We start from the raw sequence: 22,919 nt of genomic DNA on the forward strand, positions 1-22,919 counted from the left end.
CCCACACCAGCCATAGCGTCCTTCAATAGTGGCCAATAGACAGCCAGACAATTTTCCACTTCAACCCACACAGGGCATTCACGTTGCAGCAGACATTGAAAATCTGCCATTGGGCGCCATGGTACAACATGGACCAAACGGCGATCAAAAAACAAAGGCAGTTTAGACACGAGAGCAGCACGGTGCGTCTCAGATTTCAACAGCACCTCAAAAAAACCTCGGGGCCCAACAAAAATCTCTTCAACACATTCCCCTTGTAGCAGACTGTGCAGCCACTGGCGAATACAGGAAAGCAGTGGGATTCTACCAGTGAAGAAGAGTATCATAGCACGATCATAAAACACTGAAAAGAAGCACAATACAGTTTTCGGGTCCACGGTGGCTTCCAGAACATCTTCGAGTGTAGAGTCAGAAAAGACTTCCTGATTATGTTGAACATAATCGCCAAGCAGAGTGTTGGCAAATTCCAGCAAATGCTCCCAGTCCACTTCCTGAGAGTCCACAGAATCCGAAGCAACCTGAGCATAGGAACGATCCTGATGATCCATTGTCTCTTCCAAAGCATGCTTGGTGTGTTTGCCTGCAGACTGGAGGTCAGGAGCAGGGGGCATCTCTTCAGTGCACAGAACCATATCCTCGGGTTCATCGGTATTAGAATCCGGACCAAGCGCTGCCACCGTTTGGTCTATAAAATCCAGATCCAGACCAACCATATTGCATCACTACGTATACCGGACAGAGGCTGAGTGAAGATCTCACGGGGGGCAGAAACGCGCAGGCCGCTCTCCCTCTTTCTCACTCTTGCTCACTCTCTCTCTCGCTCACTGTACCGGGACAGGTCAGTTCTGTACTCTGTGTCGAGAATCCGTCGTGTGCTCCCTGATTATGTCTCTCTCTCCCGCACGCGTCACCACAAGATGGTCTATACAGGCTCCCACCAGCAACAGACCGAGAACGGAGGGCAGACGTGACAGCAGCAAGAGCGTACCGTGTTTCAGGAGAAGTGGCACCGCCTGACGAATCGACCTGTTGTGCAGCAGGCGAGCAGAGGCGACGGGACTGCCTGACGGGCTCAGTCGTGGGCAGAGCCAGGTGCCAACAGCGCGCAGCAGACGGACGAGGAAGCGGGGTGCAGGTCGCGACGGCGCAAGTCCAGGCCTCCACCTGTTGTGCAGCAGGCGAGCAGCGGCGACGGGACTGCCTGACGGGCTCAGTTGTGACCAGAGCCAGGCACCAACAGTGCGCAGCAGACAGGCGAGGAAGCGGGGTGCAGGTCGCGACGGCGCAGGTCCAGGCGACCTGGCGTGCAACAAACGACGGCGGCGCAGTACCAGGCGTCAGCGGAAAGTGGGGCGCAGGCCAGGAGACGACGGGGCAATGGTTCGCGAGCAGACGACGGCAAGAGTCAACGAGTGTGGTCGACGGCAGGGTTCGGTGGCAGGCCCGGTTAGGTCACGGGGGCGCCAGGGTCCGACATTACGACCTAGGATTCTCTCTCTCTCTCTCTCTCTCTCTCTCTCTGGTGCATATGCTGTTGGGCTGAAAGGAAGGGGGTGGGGCAGCAACAACTAGGGTGGGAGGATGCGGGAGCAGGGCAGCAATTTGAAAAGTGAAAGGCTGAACTGTGGTAGGGTGGTGGAAAAATGCAAGGTTTGATAGGCTGCACATCAAAGCTATGAGCAGACAGTGGCAGGATCTCACGGGGGGCAGAAACGCGCAGGCCGCTCTCCCTCTTTCTCACTCTTGCTCACTCTCTCTCTCGCTCACTGTACCGGGACAGGTCAGTTCTGTACTCTGTGTCGAGAATCCGTCATGTGCTCCCTGATTATGTCTCACTCTCCTGCACGCGTCACCACAAGATGGTCTATACAGGCTCCCACCAGCAACAGACCGAGAACGGAGGGCAGACGTGACAGCAGCAAGAGTGTACCGTGTTTCAGGAGAAGTGGCACCGCCTGACGAATCGACCTGTTGTGCAGCAGGCGAGCAGAGGCGACGGGACTGCCTGACGGGCTCAGTCGTGGGCAGAGCCAGGTGCCAACAGCGCGCAGCAGACGGACGAGGAAGCGGGGTGCAGGTCGCGACGGCGCAGGTCCAGGCCTCCACCTGTTGTGCAGCAGGCGAGCAGAGGCGACGGGACTGCCTGACGGGCTCAGTTGTGACCAGAGCCAAGCGCCAACAGTGCGCAGCAGACAGGCGAGGAAGCGGGGTGCAGGTCGCGACGGCGCAGGTCCAGGCGACCTGGCGTGCAACAAACGACGGCGACGCAGTACCAGGCGTCAGCGGAAAGTGGGGCGCAGGCCAGGAGACAACGGGGCGATGGTTCGCGAGCAGACGACGGCAGGAGTCAGCAGGAGTCAATGAGTGTGGTCGACGGCAGGGTTCGGTGGCAGGCCCGGTTAGGTCACGGGGGCGCCAGGGTCCGACATTACGACCTAGGATTCTCTCTCTCTCTCTCTCTCTCTCTCTCTCTCTCTCTCTCTCTCTCTCTCTCTCTCTCTCTCTCTCTCTCTCTCTCTCTGGTGCATATGCTGTTGGGCTGAAAGGAAGGGGGTGGGGCAGCAACAACTAGGGTGGGAGGATGCGGGAGCAGGGCAGCAATTTGAAAAGTGAAAGGCTGAACTGTGGTAGGGTGGTTGAAAGGCTGAACTGTGGTAGGGTGGTGGAAAAATGCAAGGTTTGATAGGCTCCACATCAAAGCTATGAGCAGACAGTGGCAGGGCCGTGACCAGGGTGGTGGTGGTTGGATTGTGGCAGAGGTGGTGAGATGCAGGGGCGCCTATGATAGGTGGGGTCTAGGCTGCGCTACGGGTGGACAATTGTAGGGTGGCTAGCAAGATGGCGGCAAACAGGAGCAGGTGATGAGCAAGGTCTAGAAGCAGGGTGTGGGCGGAGGTCTGTAGGCTAGGCACTGGCAGCAGCATTAGTCCACGACCCAAGGAGGGGCAGCTTCACATCAGTCATGGTGTGTTCTGCATGACTTGATTAAAAAGAATGTTAGAGAAGATATGCTGCAACAAGTGAGTTAAAAAACAATAGATTTACATCAATATTTTGATTTCTAAAATCGCCTCATGAACCCATGTGCATTGCAAGGTGGTGATCGAAAGAGAGAGGATGTGGATTCCAATTGGATATGCACATGATCCATGTTATTCTCGCACTTGTTTGTAGGTGCAATGTATGTGTATGTAATGAGTCTAAGCATCTAGATTTTCCAAAGGCATGTTATTTTTCAGTAACTCAAAGGTCTGATCAATGACCTTATTAATTCTACAAGTAGTTTGGCATTGGCATACACCTAGGCTATTTCATTTCTATTTTAGACTAGGTTTTCATCTAGGTTTATGGACAATCTTGTAGATGTGCAATTGCTATAAAGCAATCGAATGAAATCAGCAACCAACCTGCTTTATCTTGGATCACTGGTATTAGAGCTTTGTCTTGACTCTCCCTTTCACATTTGTCCAAGAGAGATCCAGACTTTCACTAAACTATTATGGATTTTGGAACATCTGCAAAGAATAATGGCATATCCAAGAGAATTCAATAAAGAATGGCAAGATTCAAATGAAAAATTGCAATATTGCAACAGCAAGTGGCTATCATAGTAGTTTGATATAGGAGACTTATGAAGAGGGGGGGATTGAGTGTGATACAATTTCTAGGCAATGTAGCTGATTGAGTAGGTCATCAATTGGATGATGTGATGCTCAAAAAGGAAGAATGCTAGCATGAAACATTCAAAGTAGAATCAAAGTCATTGCACCAAGCCTTTATAAAGAACTCTCTTCAATCATTGCACCGGGCCTTCACTACAGCTGAGGGGAAGAGGAGGAAGCCTCTTCTCTTCGATCACTATTTGCGATCAGAGTTGGGCCAAACTCTTGGGATAGAGGGCAGACTTATCCTGGGGGAGGTTCTCTTAAGAGGTTGCTACCTTAGTGGTAGATTGGTTTGCATTTCAAGAGCCACCATAGGAGATCTAGAAGCGGAGACTACAAGGTCTCAAGGGAGGAGCTAGGGCTATGATTGAGACTGTGACAAAAAGAATACCTCTTGACTAGAGGAGGAATACAAACACTTCTTAGAACTCAATTGGTCTTTTCTCCAAACGGGACATTCTCCTTGCAGCCATTGCAACTACCAAAGATAAAGCATTCAGTGTTATGGTTGAGAAGGATTGCCACCTCTCGTGTGAAGATCTGGACCAAATAGAGTTCTTAGGATGCTCTAGACAAAGGATTAGAGTAGTCACACACTACAAGAGGAAGTGGTGCATAGACCAAGACCCAGCCATTTGCCATTTAGATGGATGGAGACACTGGGCTTATTAGAGGAAGCCCCTTTAGAGACTATAGGAGGATCCAGGAGAGTGGGTGTGGATGGATTCATTCCTTAGTAGGCCATGTGACAGGCCTTCTTTGGCTACACTACTAGGCTAGATTAAAGCCTTAAGCTTAGGAAGATATCCCTCTTCCTAGGGCATTAGCACATGGGAGCTTAGCAATTAGTACTTGGCTTGGATATGCTAGGGACTCAATGGCATGTGCAAGATTTGGTGAGCAAGAGGTGACAAAGAGACACTACCTATAGCACTGTCCCAAAACCTAGGAAGTATGAGGGAGAGCCTTAAGATAATCTTTCATTGCACAACAAAAACCATGATGATGACTTGGGAGGGTATAGATTGGGTCACAGACAAGCCCAACAAGTGGATATGAGGATGTTCAAGGGAGCCTTTCTTTCCTCATCTTTGGACAACATCTAAGTAGGATCCCCACTCCAAATTACTTGCAAGCACAGTGGACCCAAGGACACTGTCATAGATGGGTACTGATCACTAGTATTATTGCTTGCTACATTTGGACTGCAATGTGCAGCCATGCTTAGACCTTCAAGATGTATCCAGAGACTCTTTTGAGGATTTTGACAGAAATCATCCACACACACACTGCAGGAAATGGGAGAGGATGCAGGGCAACATTGAGAGGAGGAGGAGGAGGAGGAGGAGAGAGGCCTTCTTATAGACCTGGAACTCCGGCACCTTTTTTCATACTGCCCCTCAAATGGTCTAGCATTTTAGCCCACTGGATTGGTTGTTCACACAATCATTATATTTGTGATGTACTTAGCTACACTTTACATGATTCTTTGCAATTTGTATTTTACCTCAGGGGGATTTTTAATAGGATTTCCTTGTCTTTGAAAAACAGAACTCTACAAAAGAAATTACAATGCATTGGAATAAAAAGGAAACACAACTTCATTGTACAAGATATAAGAAAATAAATGTCTATTACACTAACCGAAAGAGAGAATTGATGGATGATGTCTCTATACATGCGTGTGCTCCTACAAGCTCTCCTAATGACCTAGAAAATGTCTATTACACTGATCAAAAGAGAGAATTCATGGATGATGACTCTATCCATGAGTGTGCTCCTATGAGCTCTCCTAATGACCTAAGATAAAGCTGGATGGAGGAAGATGACTGCAAAATATGTGAGTGCTCAATAGCAAAAATGTGCTAGAGGAAGAGCATTGCATGTCTGTATATAGTACTAGAGGTTGGATAGGTGCATCTCAGTGGTTCAAGTGGACTTATATCCACACAGTCCAACCAACCCACCAACAGCTGGCATGACTTACATATCCTAGGGGGGATATGGGGTGGGGGCTCCACGCCCCTGGAACTTAGAAAGAGGATCTACTAGCCCCCTGGGCTCCCCAAGCAGGGCCATGTTATCAATCTTGGCCTACTAGGATGCTGCTTCAGCCTCGAATTGATAGATAGAGATTTTGCCCATCTATATACAAACATTGTTAGTGATTAATAATGATGAAATTAGTAAAAATTTAGTTCAATGTTAAAAAGAATGCAATTCTGAATTCTACCTCCATATTCAGGTGTAATTCTGAGGTTTGTCAAAGAAAAGAAAAGTTCTATTACTAACACCTCGGAGAAAATCCCTTTTAAGGAAAAAACAATGTACAAAAGATCCCTGTAGAGAGTACTTGCATACATCCTGAATACAATGGTTGTATGAAGAACCAATCTGGTGGGCTATAATGCCAAACTGTAATTGGGGCAGGTGAAAGAAGGTGCTGGAATCCTAAGTTTGCAAGAAGGCATCTCTCCTCAACTGGATCCTCTGAAAACCACCCTGCAGCCTCTCCTATCTCCCTCCAGGTGTCTGGATAATCTCTGTCCAGATCCTCGAGAGAGTCTTTCCAATTAGATGTTCTGGAGATCTACAGTATGATTACACCTTGCAGTCAAAATATATTGGGGTAAATTGTAGGAAAACCATATTCTTGGGAAACTTCGATTTTCCCATAATTGTTTTTGGAATCCTATGGATGCATTGACATTGGTCCAAGTTCTTGTTCAAAATTTTACAACTTTGAAAGAAACTCGGCTGAGAGATTTGAATAACAACCCAAGATTTTAATAGGGGCACTGATTAACTACCACCCAACGCAAGATTTCATTAACTATTTCCCACTTAAGCCAAGAATTGAATTCAAATAGGCCATCTCAAACCATCTGGTCCTTTAGCTAGTACCCTTCCACTATTTGAACTAGGAACCTATCCAATGTGCACTGTCCACGATGGGTTCTCCTCTGGGGATGACCATTAAAAACCAGAAGACATTTACGTGCTCAAGAAAGGGTATAATGCCATGCTTAGAGCTTGAATGCTCTTGTTATCTTACTTTGGTTAATACAATTTACAAAGGATTACAGTCTGGCATCTATTTAATTAAACTAGGAGTTTAGCCCCATGAAATTAACAGTAAACATGCTCCTGTTAACTTTCAAAAAAGGATAGATCTTAGTCACTGCTGAACTAGCATGGCTTTTGGCACATCTGCATGAGATGATTATGTGGCAGAGACTACTGAGCAGAGAATGGAAAGACTGACAGCAAAAAACATCAAGTTGCAACAACAGTTGACTGCAATGCAAGGTGACACGAATTCGTAGGCTTATGAACAAAGAGATTGACCAAGGAACAGTTTCTACAGGATCTAGCTAATTGGGAAGATTATCAGTTGATGATCTCTAGCTCAAACAGTTGGTGAAAGCTGATCTCAAGAGAGCCCAAAAGGATGCCATCACTGGCATGAAACCATAACTAACCCCCTCACAATCTTTGCATAATGGATAAAATCTTCCCAGAACACCGAGAATTTGGGAAGTCACTTAAGAACATAAATAGCATTTGGCTGAAACCACTTATGCATACCTTTACTATATGGAAGTATTATCTCTTTGAGGTAAATTTTCCAGTCAGAATTCAACATCAAAGTCTATGGTACTTCTTTTGGAAACAAACGAAACAGCCTCACTGTTTGTCCATGTTCCGTCTAAACAGGATCATACTTTGGGAAGACAAAATGTGGTGGCTGATGCCTGTCTCAAGTAAACATTGTTACCATTAAATATAGCACTGGCTTAAGATACACACAGGACATGTACACTGCTTAAATTTGGGACTGTTTACCTTATGAAGGATTTATTATTGAGAGGATTGCTTTGAGAAATAAAAAAGACCCCCTCCGAGCACTATTGGATGTAATTCAGAACAACTTTGCTAGTGTTGAGAACATCCAATGAGCTGTGGATCTCATCAAAGCTCATCTAGTACCAATGGACTGTCCTTGCCATGACGCGAAACACTCCCTCTCCACAATATGATGCACTCTCCTCACTCTGAATGCGGCATGGCAACCCTCCCTCCAAACCGTAGCATATCACCTCTCAAACAAGCATGGATGTGGCATTGCACCTCTGCTTCATGGAGCATCTGGTCTATTAGCTGGAGCCCTTCCACAATTTAAACTAGGAACCTATCCCATGTGCACTGCCCACGATGGGTTCTCCTCTGGGGCTGAGCATTAAAAACCAGAAGACATTTAGGTGCTCAAGAAAGTGTATAATGCAATGCTTAGAGCTTGTATGCTCTTGTTATCTTACTTTGATTAATACAATTTACAAGGGATTCATCCACTGGTCGGTTGCAGGTACTCTAGTGCCTGTATAGGTAAACTGGGATACTTTGTCAATTGCAACTAGTCTGGCGTCTATTTAATTAAACTAGGAGTTCAGCCACATGAATTAACAATAACCATGCTCCTATTAACTTTCAAAAAAAGGAGAGATCTTAGTCACCACTGAACTATCATGGCTTTTGGCACATCTGCATGAGATGATTATGTGGCAGAGACTACTCAGCAGAGAATGGAAAGACTGGCAGCAGAAAACACAAAGTTGCAACAGCAGTTGGCTGCAATGCAAGGGTGACACAAATTCGTAGGCTTATGAACAAAGAGATTGGCCAAGGAACAGTTTCTACAGGATATAGCTAATTGGGAAGATTATCAGTTGATGATCTCTAGCTCAGACAGTTGGTAAAAGCTGATCTCAAGAGAGCCCAAAAGGATGCAATCACTGGCATGAAACCATAACTAATCCTCTCACAATCTTTGCATAATGGATAAAATCTTCCCAGAACACCGAAAATTTGAGGAGTCAATTTAAGAACATAAATAGCATTTGACTGAAACCACTTATGCATGCCTTTACTATATGGAAGTATTATCTCTTTGAGGTAAATTTTCCAGTCAGAATTCAACATCAAAGTCTATGATACTTCTTTTGGAAACAAACGAAACAGCGTCACTGTTTGTCCATGTTCCATCTCAACAGGATCATACTTTGGGAAGACAAAATGTGGTGGCTGATGCTCTGTCTCAAGTAAACATTGTCACCATTAGATATATCTTTGGCTTAAGATACGCAAAGGACATGTACATGGCTTAAATTTGGGACTGTTTACCCTATGAAGGATTTATTATTGAGAGGAATGCTTTGAGAAATAAAAAGACCCCATCCCAGAATTATTGGCTGTAATTCAGAACGAGTTTGCTAGTGTTGAGAACATCCAATGTGCTGTGGATCTCATCAAAGCTGATCTGGTACCAAGGGACTGTCCTTGCCATCACGCGACACACCCTCTCCACAATGCAACGCCCTATCCTCGCTCTGAATGCGGCATGGCAAATCGCAACCCTCCCTCCAAACCCTAGCATGTCGCCTCTCACCCAAACTGGCCTGTGGCATGCCACCTCTTCTTCATGGAGCACATCGTCTATTTGCTAGTGCCCTTCCACTATTTAAACCAGGAACGTATCCGATGTGCACAGCCCACGATGGGTTCTCCTCTGGGGCAGAGCATTAAAAACCTGAAGACATTTAGGTGCTCAAGAAAGTGTATAATGCAATGCTTAGAGCTTGTATGCTCTTGTTATCTTACTTTGATTAATACAATTTACAAGGGATTCATCCACTGGTCGGTTGCAGGTACTCTAGTGCCTGTATTGGTAAACTGGGACACTTTGTCAGTTGCAACTAGTCTGGCGTCTATTTAATTAAACTAGGAGTTTAGCCCCATGAAATTAACAGTAAACATGCTCCTGTTAACTTTCAAAAAAGGAGAGATCTTAGTCACCACTGAACTATCATGGCTTTTGGCACATCTGCATGAGATGATTATGTGGCAGAGACTACTGAGGACAGAATGGAAAGACTGACAGCAGAAAACACCAAGTTGCAACAGCAGTTGGCTGCAATGCAAGGTGACACAAATTCGTAGGCTTATGAACAAAGAGATTGGCCAATGAACAGTTTCTACAGGATATAGCTAATTGGGCAGGTTATCTGTTGATGATCTCTAGCTCAGACAGTTGGTAAAAGCTGATCTCAAGAGAGCCCAAAAGGATGCAATCACTGGCATGAAACCATAACTAATCCTCTCACAATCTTTGCATAATGGATAAAATCTTCCCAGAACACCAAAAATTTGAGTCAATTCAAGAACATCAATAGCATTTGGCTGAAACCACTTATCCATGCCTTTACTATATGGAAGTATTATCTCTTTTCGGTAAATTTTCCAGTCAGAATTCAATATCAAAGTCTATGGTACTTCTTTTGGAAATAAACGAAACAGCCTGACTGTTTGTCCATGTTCCATCTCAACAGGATCATACTTTGGGAAGACAAAATGTGGTGGCTGATGCTCTGTCTCAAGTAAACATTGTCACCATTAGATATACCTTTGGCTTAAGATACGCAAAGGACATGTACACGGCTTAAATTTGGGACTGTTTCCCTTATGAAGGATTTATTATTGAGAGGAATGCTTTGAGAAATAAAAAAGACCCCATCCCAGATTTATTGGCTGTAATTCAGAACGACTTTGCTAGTGTTGAGAACATAAAATGTGCTGTGGATCTCATCAAAGCTGATCTGGTACCAAGGGACTGTCCCTGCCATGACACGACACCCCCTCTCCACGAGGCGATGCACTCTCCTCGCTCTGAATGCGGCATGGAAAGCCTCCCTCCAAACTGTAGCATGTCGCCTCTCACCCAAACTCGGCTGTGGCATGGCACCTTCCCTTCATGGAGCATCTGGTCTATTTGCTAGTGCCCTTCCACTATTTAAACTAGGAACCTATCCAATGTGCACTGCCCACAATGGGTTCTGCTCGGGTCTGAGAATTAAAAACCAGAAGACATTTAGGTGCTCAAGAAAGTGTATAATGCCATGCTTAGAGCTTATATGCTCTTGTTATCTCACTTTGATTAATACAAATTACAAGGGATTCATCCACTCGTCAGTCGCAGGTACTCTAGTGCCTGTATAGGTAAACTGGGACACTTTGTCAGTTGCAACTAGTCTCGTGTCTATTTAATTAAACTAGGAGTTTAGCCTTATAAAATTAATAGTAAACATGGTCAGGTTAAGTTTCAAAAAACGAAAGATCTTAGTAACCACTGAACTATCATGGCTTTTGGCACATCTGCATGAGATGATTATGTGGCAGAGACTACTGAGCACAGAATGGAAAGACTGGCAGCAGAAAACACCAAGTTGCAACAGCAGTTGGCTGCAATGCAAGGTGACACGAATGGATAGGCTGATGAACAAAGAGTTGACCGAGGAACAGTTTCTACACGATATAGATAATTGGGCAGGTTATCAGTTGATGATCTCTAGCTCAGACAGTTGGTGAAAGCTGATCTCAAGAGAGCCCAAAAGGATGCAATCACTGGCATGAAACCATAACTAATCCTCTCACAATCTTTGCATAATGGATAAAATCTTCCCAAAACACCGAAAACTTGGGGAGTCAATTTAAGAACATAATAGCATTTAACTGAAACCACTTATGCATCCCTTGACTATATGGAAGTATTATCTCTTTGAGTTAAATTTTCCAGTCAGAATTCAACATCAAAGTCTATGGTACTTCTTTTGGAAACAAACGAAACAGCCTGACTGTTTGTCCATGTTCCGTGTCAACAGGATCATACTTTGGGAAGACAAAATGTGGTGGCCAATGCTCTGTCTCAAGTACACATTGTTACCATTAGATATAGCACTGGCTTTAGATACGCAAAGGACATGTACACTGCTTAAATTTGGGACTGTTTACCTTATGAAGGATTTATTATTAAGAGGATTGCTTTGAGAAATCAAAAAGACCCCCTCCCAGCACTATTGAATGTAATTCAGAACGAGTTTGCTAGTGTTGAGAACATCCAATGTGCTGTGGATCTCATCAAAGCTGATCTGGTACCAAGGGACTGCCCTTGCCATGACACGACACCCCACCCCCTCTCCACCATACGACGCCCTCTCCTCACTCTGAATGCGGCATGGCAACCCTCCCCAAACCCTAGCATGTCACCTCTCACCCAAACTCGGCTGTGGCATGGCACCTGTCCTTCATGGAGCATCTGGTCTATTAGCTGGTGCCCTTCCAATACTTAAACTAGGAACCTATCTAATGTGCACTGCCCATGATGGGTTCTCCTCTGGGGCTGAGCATTAAAAACCAGAAGATATTTAGGTGCTCAAAAAAGTGTATAATGCCATGCTTAGAGCTTGTATGCTCTTGTTATCTTACTTTGATTAATACAATTTACAAGGGATTCATCCACTGGTCGGTTGCAGGTACTCTAGTGCCTGTAAAGGTAAACTAGGACACTTTGTCAGTTGCAACTAGTCTGGCGTCTATTTAATTAAACCAGGAGCTTACCTCCATGAAATTAACAGTAAACATGCTCCTGTTAAGTTTCAAAAAAGGAGAGATCTTAAGTCACCACTGAACTATCATGGCTTTTGGCACATCTGCATGAGATGATTATGTGGCAGAGACTACTGAGCAGAGAATGGAAAGACTGGCAGCAGAAAACACCAAGTTGCAACAGCAGTTGACTGCAATGCGAGGTGACATGAATTCGTAGACTTATGAACAAAGAGATTGACCAAGGAACAGTTTCTACACGATATAGCTAATTGGGCATGTTATCAGTTGATGATCTCTAGCTCAGACAGTTGGTGAAAGCTGATCGCAAGAGAGCCCAAAAGGATGCCATCACGGGCATGAAACCGTAACTTATCCTCTTACAATCTTTGCATAGTGGATAAAATTTTCCCAGAAAACCGACAATTTTAGGACTCAATTTAAGAACATAAATAGCATTTGACTGAAACCACTTATGCATGCCTTAACTATATGGAAGTATTATCTCTTTGAGGTAAATTTTCCAGTCAGAATTCAACATCAAAGTCTATGGTACTTCTTTTGGAAACAAACGTAATAGCCTGACTGTTTGTCCATGTTCCTTCTCAACAGGATCATACTTTGGGAAGACAAAATGTGGTGGCTGATGCTCTGTCTCAAGTAAACATTGTCACCATTAGATATATCTTTGGCTTAAGATACGCAAAGGACATGTACATGGCTTAAATTTGGGACTGTTTACCCTATGAAGGATTTATTATTGAGAGGAATGCTTTGAGAAATAAAAAGACCCCATCCCAGAATTATTGGCTGTAATTCAGAACGAGTTTGCTAGTGTTGAGAACATCCAATGTGCTGTGGATCTCATCAAAGCTGATCTGGTACCAAGGGACTGTCCTTGCCATCACGCGACACACCCTCTCCACAATGCAACGCCCTATCCTCGCTCTGAATGCGGCATGGCAAATCGCAACCCTCCCTCCAAACCCTAGCATGTCGCCTCTCACCCAAACTGGCCTGTGGCATGCCACCTCTTCTTCATGGAGCACATCGTCTATTTGCTAGTGCCCTTCCACTATTTAAACCAGGAACGTATCCGATGTGCACAGCCCACGATGGGTTCTCCTCTGGGGCAGAGCATTAAAAACCTGAAGACATTTAGGTGCTCAAGAAAGTGTATAATGCAATGCTTAGAGCTTGTATGCTCTTGTTATCTTACTTTGATTAATACAATTTACAAGGGATTCATCCACTGGTCGGTTGCAGGTACTCTAGTGCCTGTATTGGTAAACTGGGACACTTTGTCAGTTGCAACTAGTCTGGCGTCTATTTAATTAAACTAGGAGTTTAACCCCATGAAATTAACAGTAAACATGCTCCTGTTAAGTTTCAAAAAAGGAGAAATCTTAGTCACCACTGAACTGTGAAGGCTTTTGCCACATCTGAATGAGATGATTATGTGGCAGAGACTACTGAGGACAGAATGGAAAGACTGGCAGCAGAAAACACCAAGTTGCAACAGCAGTTGGCTGTAATGCAAGGTGACACAAATTGGTAGGCTTATGAACAAAGACATTGACCAAGGAACAGCTTCTACAGTATATAGCTAATTGGGCAGGTTGTCAGTTGATGATCTCTAGCTCAGACAGTTGGTGAAAGCTGATCTCAAGAGAGCCCAAAAGGATGCCATCACTGGCATGAAACCATAACTAATCCTCTCACAATCTTTGCAGAATGGATAAAATCTTCCCAGAACACAGAAAATTTGGGGAGTCAATTTAACAACATAAATAGCATTTGACTGAAACCACTTATGCATCCCTTTATTATATGGAAGTATTATCTCTTTGAGGTAAATTTTCCATTCAGAATTGAACATCAAAGTATATGGTACTTCTTTTGGAAACAAACGGAACAGCCTGACTGTTTGTCCATGTTCCGTCTCAACAGTATCATACCTTGGGAAGACAGAATTTGGTGGCTGATGCTTTGTCTCAAGTAAACATTGTTACCATTAGATATAGCACTGGTCTAAGATATGCAAAGGACAAGTACACTGCTTAAATTTGGGACTGTTTACCTTATGAAGGATTTATTATTGAGAGGATTGCTTTGAGAATTAAAAAGGACCCCCTCCCAGCACTATTAGATGTAATTCCTGAACGATTATGCTAGTGTTGAGAACATCCAATGTGCTGTGGATCTCATCAAAGCTGATTTGGTACCAAGGGACTGTCCTTGCCATCACACGACACACCCTCTCAATGATGCAACGCCCTATCCTCGCTCTGAATGCGGCATGGCAAATTGCAACCCTCCCTCCAAACCCTAGCATGTCGCCTCTCACCCAAACTCGGCTGTGGCATGGCACCTCTGCTTCATGGAGCATCGGGGCTATTAGCTACTGCCCATCCACTATTTAAACTAGGAACCTATCCAATGTGCACTGCCCACAATGGGTTCTCCTCTGGGGCTGAGCATTAAAAACCAGAAGACATTTACGTACTCAAGAAAGTGTATAATGCCATGCTTAGAGCTTGTATGCTCTTGTTATCTTACTTTGAATAATACAATTTACAAGAGATTCATCCACTGGTCCATTGCAGGTACTCTAGTGCCTGTATAGGTAAACTGGGACACTTTGTCAGTTGCAACTAGTCTGGCATCTATTTAATTAAACTAGGAGTTTAGCCCCATGAAATTAACAGTAAACATGCTCCTGTTACCTTTCAAAAAAGGAGAGATCTTAGTCACCACTGAACTATCATGGCTTTTGGCACATCTGCATGAGATGATTATCGGGCAGAGACTACTGAGCAGAGAATGGAAAGACTGGCAGCAGAAAACACCAAGTTGCAACAGCAATTGGCTGCAATGCAAGGTGACACGAATTGGTAGGCTTATGAACAAAGAGGTTGGCCAAGGAACAGTTTCTACACGATATAGCTAATTGGGCAGGTTATCAGTTGATGATCTCTAGCTCAGACAGTTGGTAAAAGCTGATCTCAAGAGAGCCCAAAAGGATGCCATCACTGGCATGAAACCATAACTAATCCTCTCACAATCTTTGCATAATGGATGAAATCTTCCCAGAACACCGAAAATTTGGGGAGTCAATTTAAGAACATAAATAGCATTTGGCTGAAACCACTTATGCATGCCTTTACTATATGGAAATTGTCTCTTTGAGGTAACATTTCCAGTCAGAAATGAACATCAAAGTCTATTTGGAAACAAACAAAACAGTCTCAATGTTTGTCCATGTTCCGTCTCGACACGATCATACTTTGGAAAGACAAAATGTGGTGGCTGATGCTCTGTCTCAAGTAAACATTGTTACCATTAGATATAGCACTGACTTACGATACGCAAAGGACATGTACACTGCTTAAATTTGGGACTGTTTACCTTATGAAGGATTTATTATTGAGAGGATTGCTTTGAGAAATAAAAAAGACCCCCTCCCAGCACTATTGGATGTGATTCAGAACGACTCTGCTAGTGTTGAGAACATCCAATGTGCTGTGCATCTCACCAAAGCTGTTCTGTTACCAAGGGACTGTCCTTGCCATGACGCGACACCCCCTCTCCACGATGCGACCCCCTCTCCTCACTCTGAATGCGGCCTGGCAACCCTCCCTCCAACCGTAGCATGTCGCCTCTCACCCAAATTCGGCTGTGGCATGGCACCTCTACTTCATGGAGCATCTGGTCTATTAGCTAGTGCCCTTCCACTATTTAAACTTGGGAGAGTCTAGAAACTACTGAGCAGAGAATGGAAAGACTGGCAGCAGAAAACACCAACTTGCAACAGCAGTTGGCTGCACTGCGAGGTGAAACGAATTTGTAGGCTTATGAACAAAGAGATTGACCAAGGAACAGTTTCTACATGATATAGCTAATTGGGCAGGTTATCGGTTGATGATCTCTAGCTCAGACAATTGGTGAAAGCTGATCTCAAGAGAGCCCAAAAGCATGTTATGACTGGCATGAAACCATAACTAATCCTCTCACAAGCTTTGCATAACGGATAAAATCTTCCAAGAACACCAAAAATTTTGGGAGTCAATTTAAGAACATAAATACGATTTGACTGAAACCACTTATGCATCCCTTTACTATATGGAAGTATTATCTCTTTGAGGTAAATTTTCCTGTCAAAATTAAACATCAAAGTCTATGGTACTTCTTTCCGAAACAAACGAAACAGCCTAACTGTTTGTCCATGTTCCGTCTCAACAGGATCATAATTTGGGAAGTCAAAAATGTGGTGGCTGATGCTCTGTCTCAAGTAAACATTGGTACCATTAGATATAGCACTGGCTTAAGATACGCAAAGGACATGTACATTGCTTAAATTTGGGACTTTTACCTTATGAAGGATTTATTATTGAGAGGATTTCTTTGAGAAATAAAAAAGACCCCCTCCCAGCACTATTGGATGTAATTCAGAACAAGTTTGCTAGTGTTGAGAACATCCAATGTGCTATGGATCTCATCAAAGCTGATCTGGTACCAAGAGACTGTCCTTGCCATGACGCAATACCCCCTCTCCATGATGCAACGCCCTCTCCTCACTCTGAATGTGGCATGGCAACCCTCCCTCCAAACCCTAGCATGTCGCCTCTCACCCAAACTCGGCTGTGGCATGGCACCTTTGCTTCATGGAGCATCTGGTCTATTAGCTAGTGCCCTTCCACCATCACTGTCATGAAACCATAACTAATCCTATCACAGGCTTTGCATAATGGATAAAATCTTCCCAGAACACTGAAATTTTGGGGAGTCAATTTAAGAACATAAATATCATTTGACTGAAACCACTTATGCATCCCTTTACTATATGGAAGTATTATCTCTTCGAGGTATATTTTCCAGTCAGAATTGAACATCAAAGTCTATGGTACTTCTTTTGAAAACAAACGAAACAGCCTGACTGTTTGTCCATGTTCCGTCTCAACAGGATCATACTTTGGGAAGACAAAATGTGGTGGCTGATGCTGTCTCAAGTAAACATTGTTACCATTAGATATAGCACTGGCTTAAGATACGCAAAGGACATGTACACTGATTAAATTTGGGACTGTTCACCTTATGAAGGAATATTTATTGAGAGGATTGCTTTGAGAAATAAAAAAGAACCCCTCCCAGCAGTATTGGATGTAATTCCGAACGACTTTGCGAGTGTTGAGAACATCCAATGTGCTGTGGATCTCATCAAAGCTGATCTGGTGCCAAGGGACTGTCCTTGCCATCATGCGACACCCCCTCTCCAGGATGCGACACCCTCTCCTTGCTCTGAATGCGGCATGGGAACCCTCCCTCCAAACCCTAGCATGTCGCTTCTCACCCATACTCGGCTGTGGCATGGCACCTCTGCTACATGGAGCATCTGGTCTATTAGCTAGTGCACTTCCACTATTTAAACTAGGAACCTATCCATTGTGCACTGCCCACGATGGGTTCTCCTCTGGGGCTGATCATTAAAAACCAGAAGACATTTAGGTGCTCAAGAAAGTGTATAAGGCCATGCTTAGAGCTTGTATGCTCTTGTTATCTTACTTTGATTAATACAATTTACAAGGGATTCATCCACTGGTCCATTGCAGGTACTCTAGTGCCTGTATAGGTAAACTGGGACACTTTGTCAATTGCAACTAGTTTGGTGTCTATTTAATTAAACTAGGAGTTTAGCCCCATGAAATTAACAGTAATCATGCTCCTGTTAACTTTCAAAAAAGGAGAGATCTTAGTCACCATTGAACTATCATGGCTTTGGGCACATCTGCATGAGATGATTATGTGGCAGAGACTACTGAGCAGAGAATGGAAAGACTGGCAGCAGAAAACACAAAGTTGCAACAGCAGTTGGCTGCAATGCAAGGTGACACGAATTCGTAGGTTTATGAACAAAGAGATTGGCCAAGGAACAGTTTCTACACGATATAGCTAATTGGGCAGGTTATCAGCTGATGATATCTAGCTCAGACAGTTGGTGAAAGCTGATTTCAAGATAGCCCAAAAGGATGCCATCACTGGCATGAAACCATAACTAATCCTCTCACAATCTTTGCATGATGGATAAAATCTTCCCAGAACACCGAAAATTTGGGGAGTCAATTTAAGAACATAAATAGCATTTGGCTGAAACCACTTATGCATCCCTTTACTATATGGAAGTATTATCTCTTTGAGGTAAATTTTCCAGTTAGAATTGAACATCAAAGTCTATGGTACTTCTTTTGGAAACAAACGAGACAGCCAGACTGTTTGTCCATGTTCCGCCTCAACAGGATCATACTATGGGAAGACAAAATGTGGTGGCTGATGCTCTGTCTCAAGTAAACATTGAGACCATTAGATATAGCACTGGCTTTAGATACGAAAAGGACATGTACACTGCTTAAATTTGGGACTGTTTACCTTATGAAGGATTTATTATTGAGAGGATTGCTTTGAGAAATAAAAAAGACCCCCTCTGAGTACTATTGGATGTAATTCAGAATGACTTTGCTAGTGTTGATGCTAGTGTTGAGAACATCCAATGTGCTGTGGATCTCATCAAAGGTCATCTGGTACCAAGGGACTGTCCTTGCCATGACGCGACACCCCCTCTCCACGATGCAACGCCCTCTCCTCGCTCTGAATGCAGCATGCCAACCCTCCCTCCAAACCGTAGCATGCCGCCTCTCACCCAGACTTGGCTGTGGCATGGCACCTCTCCTTCATGGAACAGTTTTTTTTTTTTTTTTTTTTTTTTTTTTGGGGGGGGAGGGGGGGGGGGATGATGGATGGGGTGTGGGCGCGCGCATAAGGTGAAGAACTAGGCTGTAGAAGCTCGTTGATTTGCTTGGCCACTTCCAAGATCCATTTTACAATACACAAGGGGTTTGGGGGGGTTACTTATGAAGGGAAACCCGCCTTATGCAGTGAATCTATTGCAGCCTCATGTTAAAGAAAGGCATGAACCACCCATTGTAGGATATAGAGGAATTCCTAGAACATTCAAATGATTAAAAGTTCATTTTTTGTTGTGAAAGTTTTTGAACTAATTGATATTGGTGTATACAAATGTCCTTCGAATTAACAAATGAAAGCCACATCAAACTGAAGCCAGACAGAGGGCTAAGAAAGTAGTCTAAGATGCCACACGGCTACTAGCAGAAAACACATCATGAAGGAAGCACATGTGGAGTGGAATGGATACGAGCCATGGAGTAGCGACCTCTGGAAAGACAGCATCAGAAATCACAAGACCCAATCACCACAACAACAACCCCTGTACTCAATCCAATGCAGGAAGTGAAAGAGACAGGATATTTAGCTACAAACTATGGGATTTTACTCAACACCCAAGAATGGCTAGTGGTACACTTAACACTGATGTGGCACACTTATGAGATGTAACCCCAGCCAGTCAATGAAAAGATGAGGGGTAGTCTCATGACCTGTTCTACAAAAAACACATTTACCTTGAGAAAATTTGTTGTGTCACAACATACAGTCATATGAACACACAGTCTTACAAGAGCCTCATTGTGACAGTTACTAATACAAATCCTTCAAAAGGGAGGTGAAACAAAATACCAAAAAGCAGAAGAATATTTTCACAAAGTCTAAATCCTTTAAGAAGATGTAAAATGAGCACTGCTAAAAGCTTGGGAGTTTACCTTTCACTTCACAACAGAAATCATCTTATATACAATCTGAATCTTTTACTATTTGCTTTCCAAGAAAATGATGACCACTCTTAATCTCCACTTACGGAATTATTTGTACTGAAATGACCTTAACTCAAGAACCACAAAAGAATTTACCTGAACTGCCAGCAAGTACAAAGGAACAAGTTGCAGAGGAGCTTTGGGGAAAAATATCTTTTGTCCTTGCTTTATGGCATCCAGAGCAAGTGCCAAAGCATCCTCATGCTTTCCTTGTCCCATCATTGATGCAGCTTCTTGTGTCACCATTCGCATTAAGGCAATTTTTAAAACTGGTACCAAATCAAACTGCAAAATCATATGTTCATAAGTTAATTATTAGAGAATACAAATCTGATGCTGTGTTCATTACCCTGATGTTCTCTTTTCTTGTAAAAAATTCGAACCAGGTGTTGTAGAAGAAAAATGATCTAAAAGGCAATGAATGGAGTACTTTGCGCTTATCTTTTAGTATTTCTTCCAATGTTTGAGGAGACAGTAATGTGGCACCAGAGTACGATGATGACTCGGGAAGAACATTAAATTGTGCCAAAACTTCCAAGACACCTTTGTCCTCTGTATGCTGCTTATTGTATTTACCTTGTCTTATTTCCTGCTCATGATAGTTTGTACAAACTTATGTATAGTATGTTGTCAAATCTAAGGAGTCTAAACATCCCAAATCATCACTCATGAGTATTCAAAACATGCACACTGTGAACACACTCCAATAAGTTCCCTAATCTCATGACACGTGGATTAATGTAATCTCCTTCACCCTCTCTTGAACCACTTCTTTCAAATACGTTGAGTTGATGCCTATGATATGTAAGGTGAATTATGAATCTGCATGCCAAAATAAGTCAGCCCCATTGCTTTATCAGCATAGTGTGCACCTCTAGAGGGGAAATGACATTAGAGACACAAAGACTCAGAGCTATGTTGACAAAATTGTATTAAAGACAGAAACAATGGAGTCGTGTTGATAAATTTCATTTTTCTCAGCGAGAAGTGGGGTATGCTGACAAAACTCGAAAGGTTGGAAGCTCACTATCAGAGAATTTCAAACATATAGAAGTAGAAAATACCTTTCCGAATGCACTTGGATTCTCATAAAATATTGTAGAAGCTATCTCACCCATTGAAAACATCTGGGATCAGAAATGCCCACATAGATACCAAATCAGTGTCTATTTGTCCAATTGTACCTTATCAAGTCATTAAGTCCAAAAACCCACATATAGAAAAGTAATAATCACAACATTCAAGTGCCCACTATTTTGGAAATGGTCCCTCAAGTATGGACGAAACAAAATGCAAGCATCAAAATGTGAGAAATTTGTGCAATCAAATGGTTTATTAACAAACTATAATAAGACAAGTTTGCATCGCATATATTAAGGGTCTCATAGAGTCTAAGGTCATGTTAAATGTTGTGTGACAAAAGAAATGTGACATCATTGCAGTAGTTGACTGTGAGCAATGACCACCAAAGCAAAGTAATGCATATAAACTGAACAGAAACAATACCTCATAGCAAGGATATACCACATGATAGTCATGTAAAGTGTACATCAGTTGCAAACCATATGTAACTCATGTAGATTTACTTCTCATGCATCACCTCCCAATGTACATTCCATACCATCCATGTGTCTTATATATACTTTCCAAATGTACATTCCATGTATACTATACATATCATGTATAGATGTGCATATCAACTCAAAGAGACTAGTACATTGAATAGTGATGCCAATGGCAAAAATATGTCAACATACAATACCCTAGATGCAAACCAAGTACACTAAGATCTACTATATAGCCAAGCTGCCCATTACTAGGGGAGGTAGGTGCAACCTCCCCCTTGAGCATCAAGGAATACTCTAGGCCCTCTTTGATGTGCTACACATGAATGAATCCCCCAACTTCAACTAAAACACATAAAGGTTAAGTAAAACACTGAGGATGATATGCCAGGTCACCCTCCTCTGTCCATTTGCATCCATCCATCGATGAAACAATCCTGCAATATTGCTGGGTAGCACATGGAAATTTCACCTTCCCAATATCCACAAGGTTCCAAGTTTTCTTCTCTCTAGATCACACGGATCCTTGAAACTTTCACATTGCTACACTAAAAATGGTACATTGATTGCATTTTCCTCATGACCAACACTATACAAAGCATCTACATTACCAGCATTACTACCATAACTCCAAGCACAACAAGGTTAGCAAATGCATTACCAAACATGCCACTTTGTGTCCCCCATTGGACTTTCCTTTGCCAGCATTGCTATACATTGGATTTTCCAATCCACTTTCCATACCTAGATACATTGGTCCTTGCATACCATGCATAGATGGCTACACAATATAGACTTCTCTTGTTTTGCATATGCTCCATGGATATCTTGGTGCATCACACAAGATGTGATAATATATGGATTGGGGGTATATTTGTAAGGAGTTTAAAGGAATACATGTCTACTTGCTTAGATCTCCTAGTAATACAAACTATTTATGACATGTTCCTCTAGAAATATCATTATGCCATTCATCCATGTAATCATATAAGTGCACTCCTTCTCTACAATACATTCGATGAGATAAAAATTAGATTCCTCTGTGTTAGCTACAACATATGATTGTATTGCAAATGTATTACCAATTTGTAATACGCAACGCATTACAAATTGGTAATTGGTAATACATTTGTAATATAGTCAGATGTTGTAGCCAACAGAGAGGAATCTAATTTGTAATGCGTTGCTCAACACATCATGATGTCCATCATATGATACTGCATGGTACTAGATAATCGGCTTGCTTTTGTGATGCATGCATTCATGGTCATTGGAATACATGTTTCAACAAAGTGCGTGTTCCATGCTAGGATTACTATGTCCTCTAGCCCTTGGATGATTGTGAATCCCTATCAATATACCAAATACATTTGGTTCTTGTATCCCCATGGCTAAAGCATTACAAACCATTGCTTGGAAAACCAAACCACCACCAAGTACCTTGGGTGATCCACATTATCATACATGCCTTGTTGTCCAAAAAGCATTGGATTTGTACTTCTAAGTTGGCCTTGTATATGCATCAATTG

At 43.1% G+C, this 22,919-nt stretch overlaps 1 protein-coding gene across 9 annotated transcripts in view; it reads right to left on the reverse strand.

Moving 5' to 3' along the window:
• The window catches only part of LOC148032051 (uncharacterized), a 63,961-nt gene that overhangs the window by 34,084 nt on the left and 6,958 nt on the right, over positions 1–22,919 (reverse strand). For 8 of the 9 annotated variants that reach the window (XM_087684038.1, XM_087684033.1, XM_087684034.1 and 5 more), the window contains exons 2-4: positions 20,890–20,952; positions 20,256–20,414; positions 19,922–20,110 (exon numbers count right to left, since the gene is read on the reverse strand). In XM_087684038.1, the coding sequence (XP_087540164.1) occupies positions 19,922–20,110; positions 20,256–20,414; positions 20,890–20,952 (411 nt within the window). The remainder of the gene's footprint in view (positions 1–19,921; positions 20,111–20,255; positions 20,415–20,889; positions 20,953–22,919) is intronic. The other variant, XM_087684031.1, reaches the window with a different exon arrangement.

The sequence above is a fragment of the Lygodium microphyllum genome, chromosome 8 (genome assembly GCF_053477565.2).
Source record: "Lygodium microphyllum isolate KBCC chromosome 8, Lygodium_microphyllum_v1.1.10, whole genome shotgun sequence".
In the NCBI taxonomy this organism is placed as follows: Eukaryota; Viridiplantae; Streptophyta; class Polypodiopsida; order Schizaeales; family Lygodiaceae; genus Lygodium; species Lygodium microphyllum.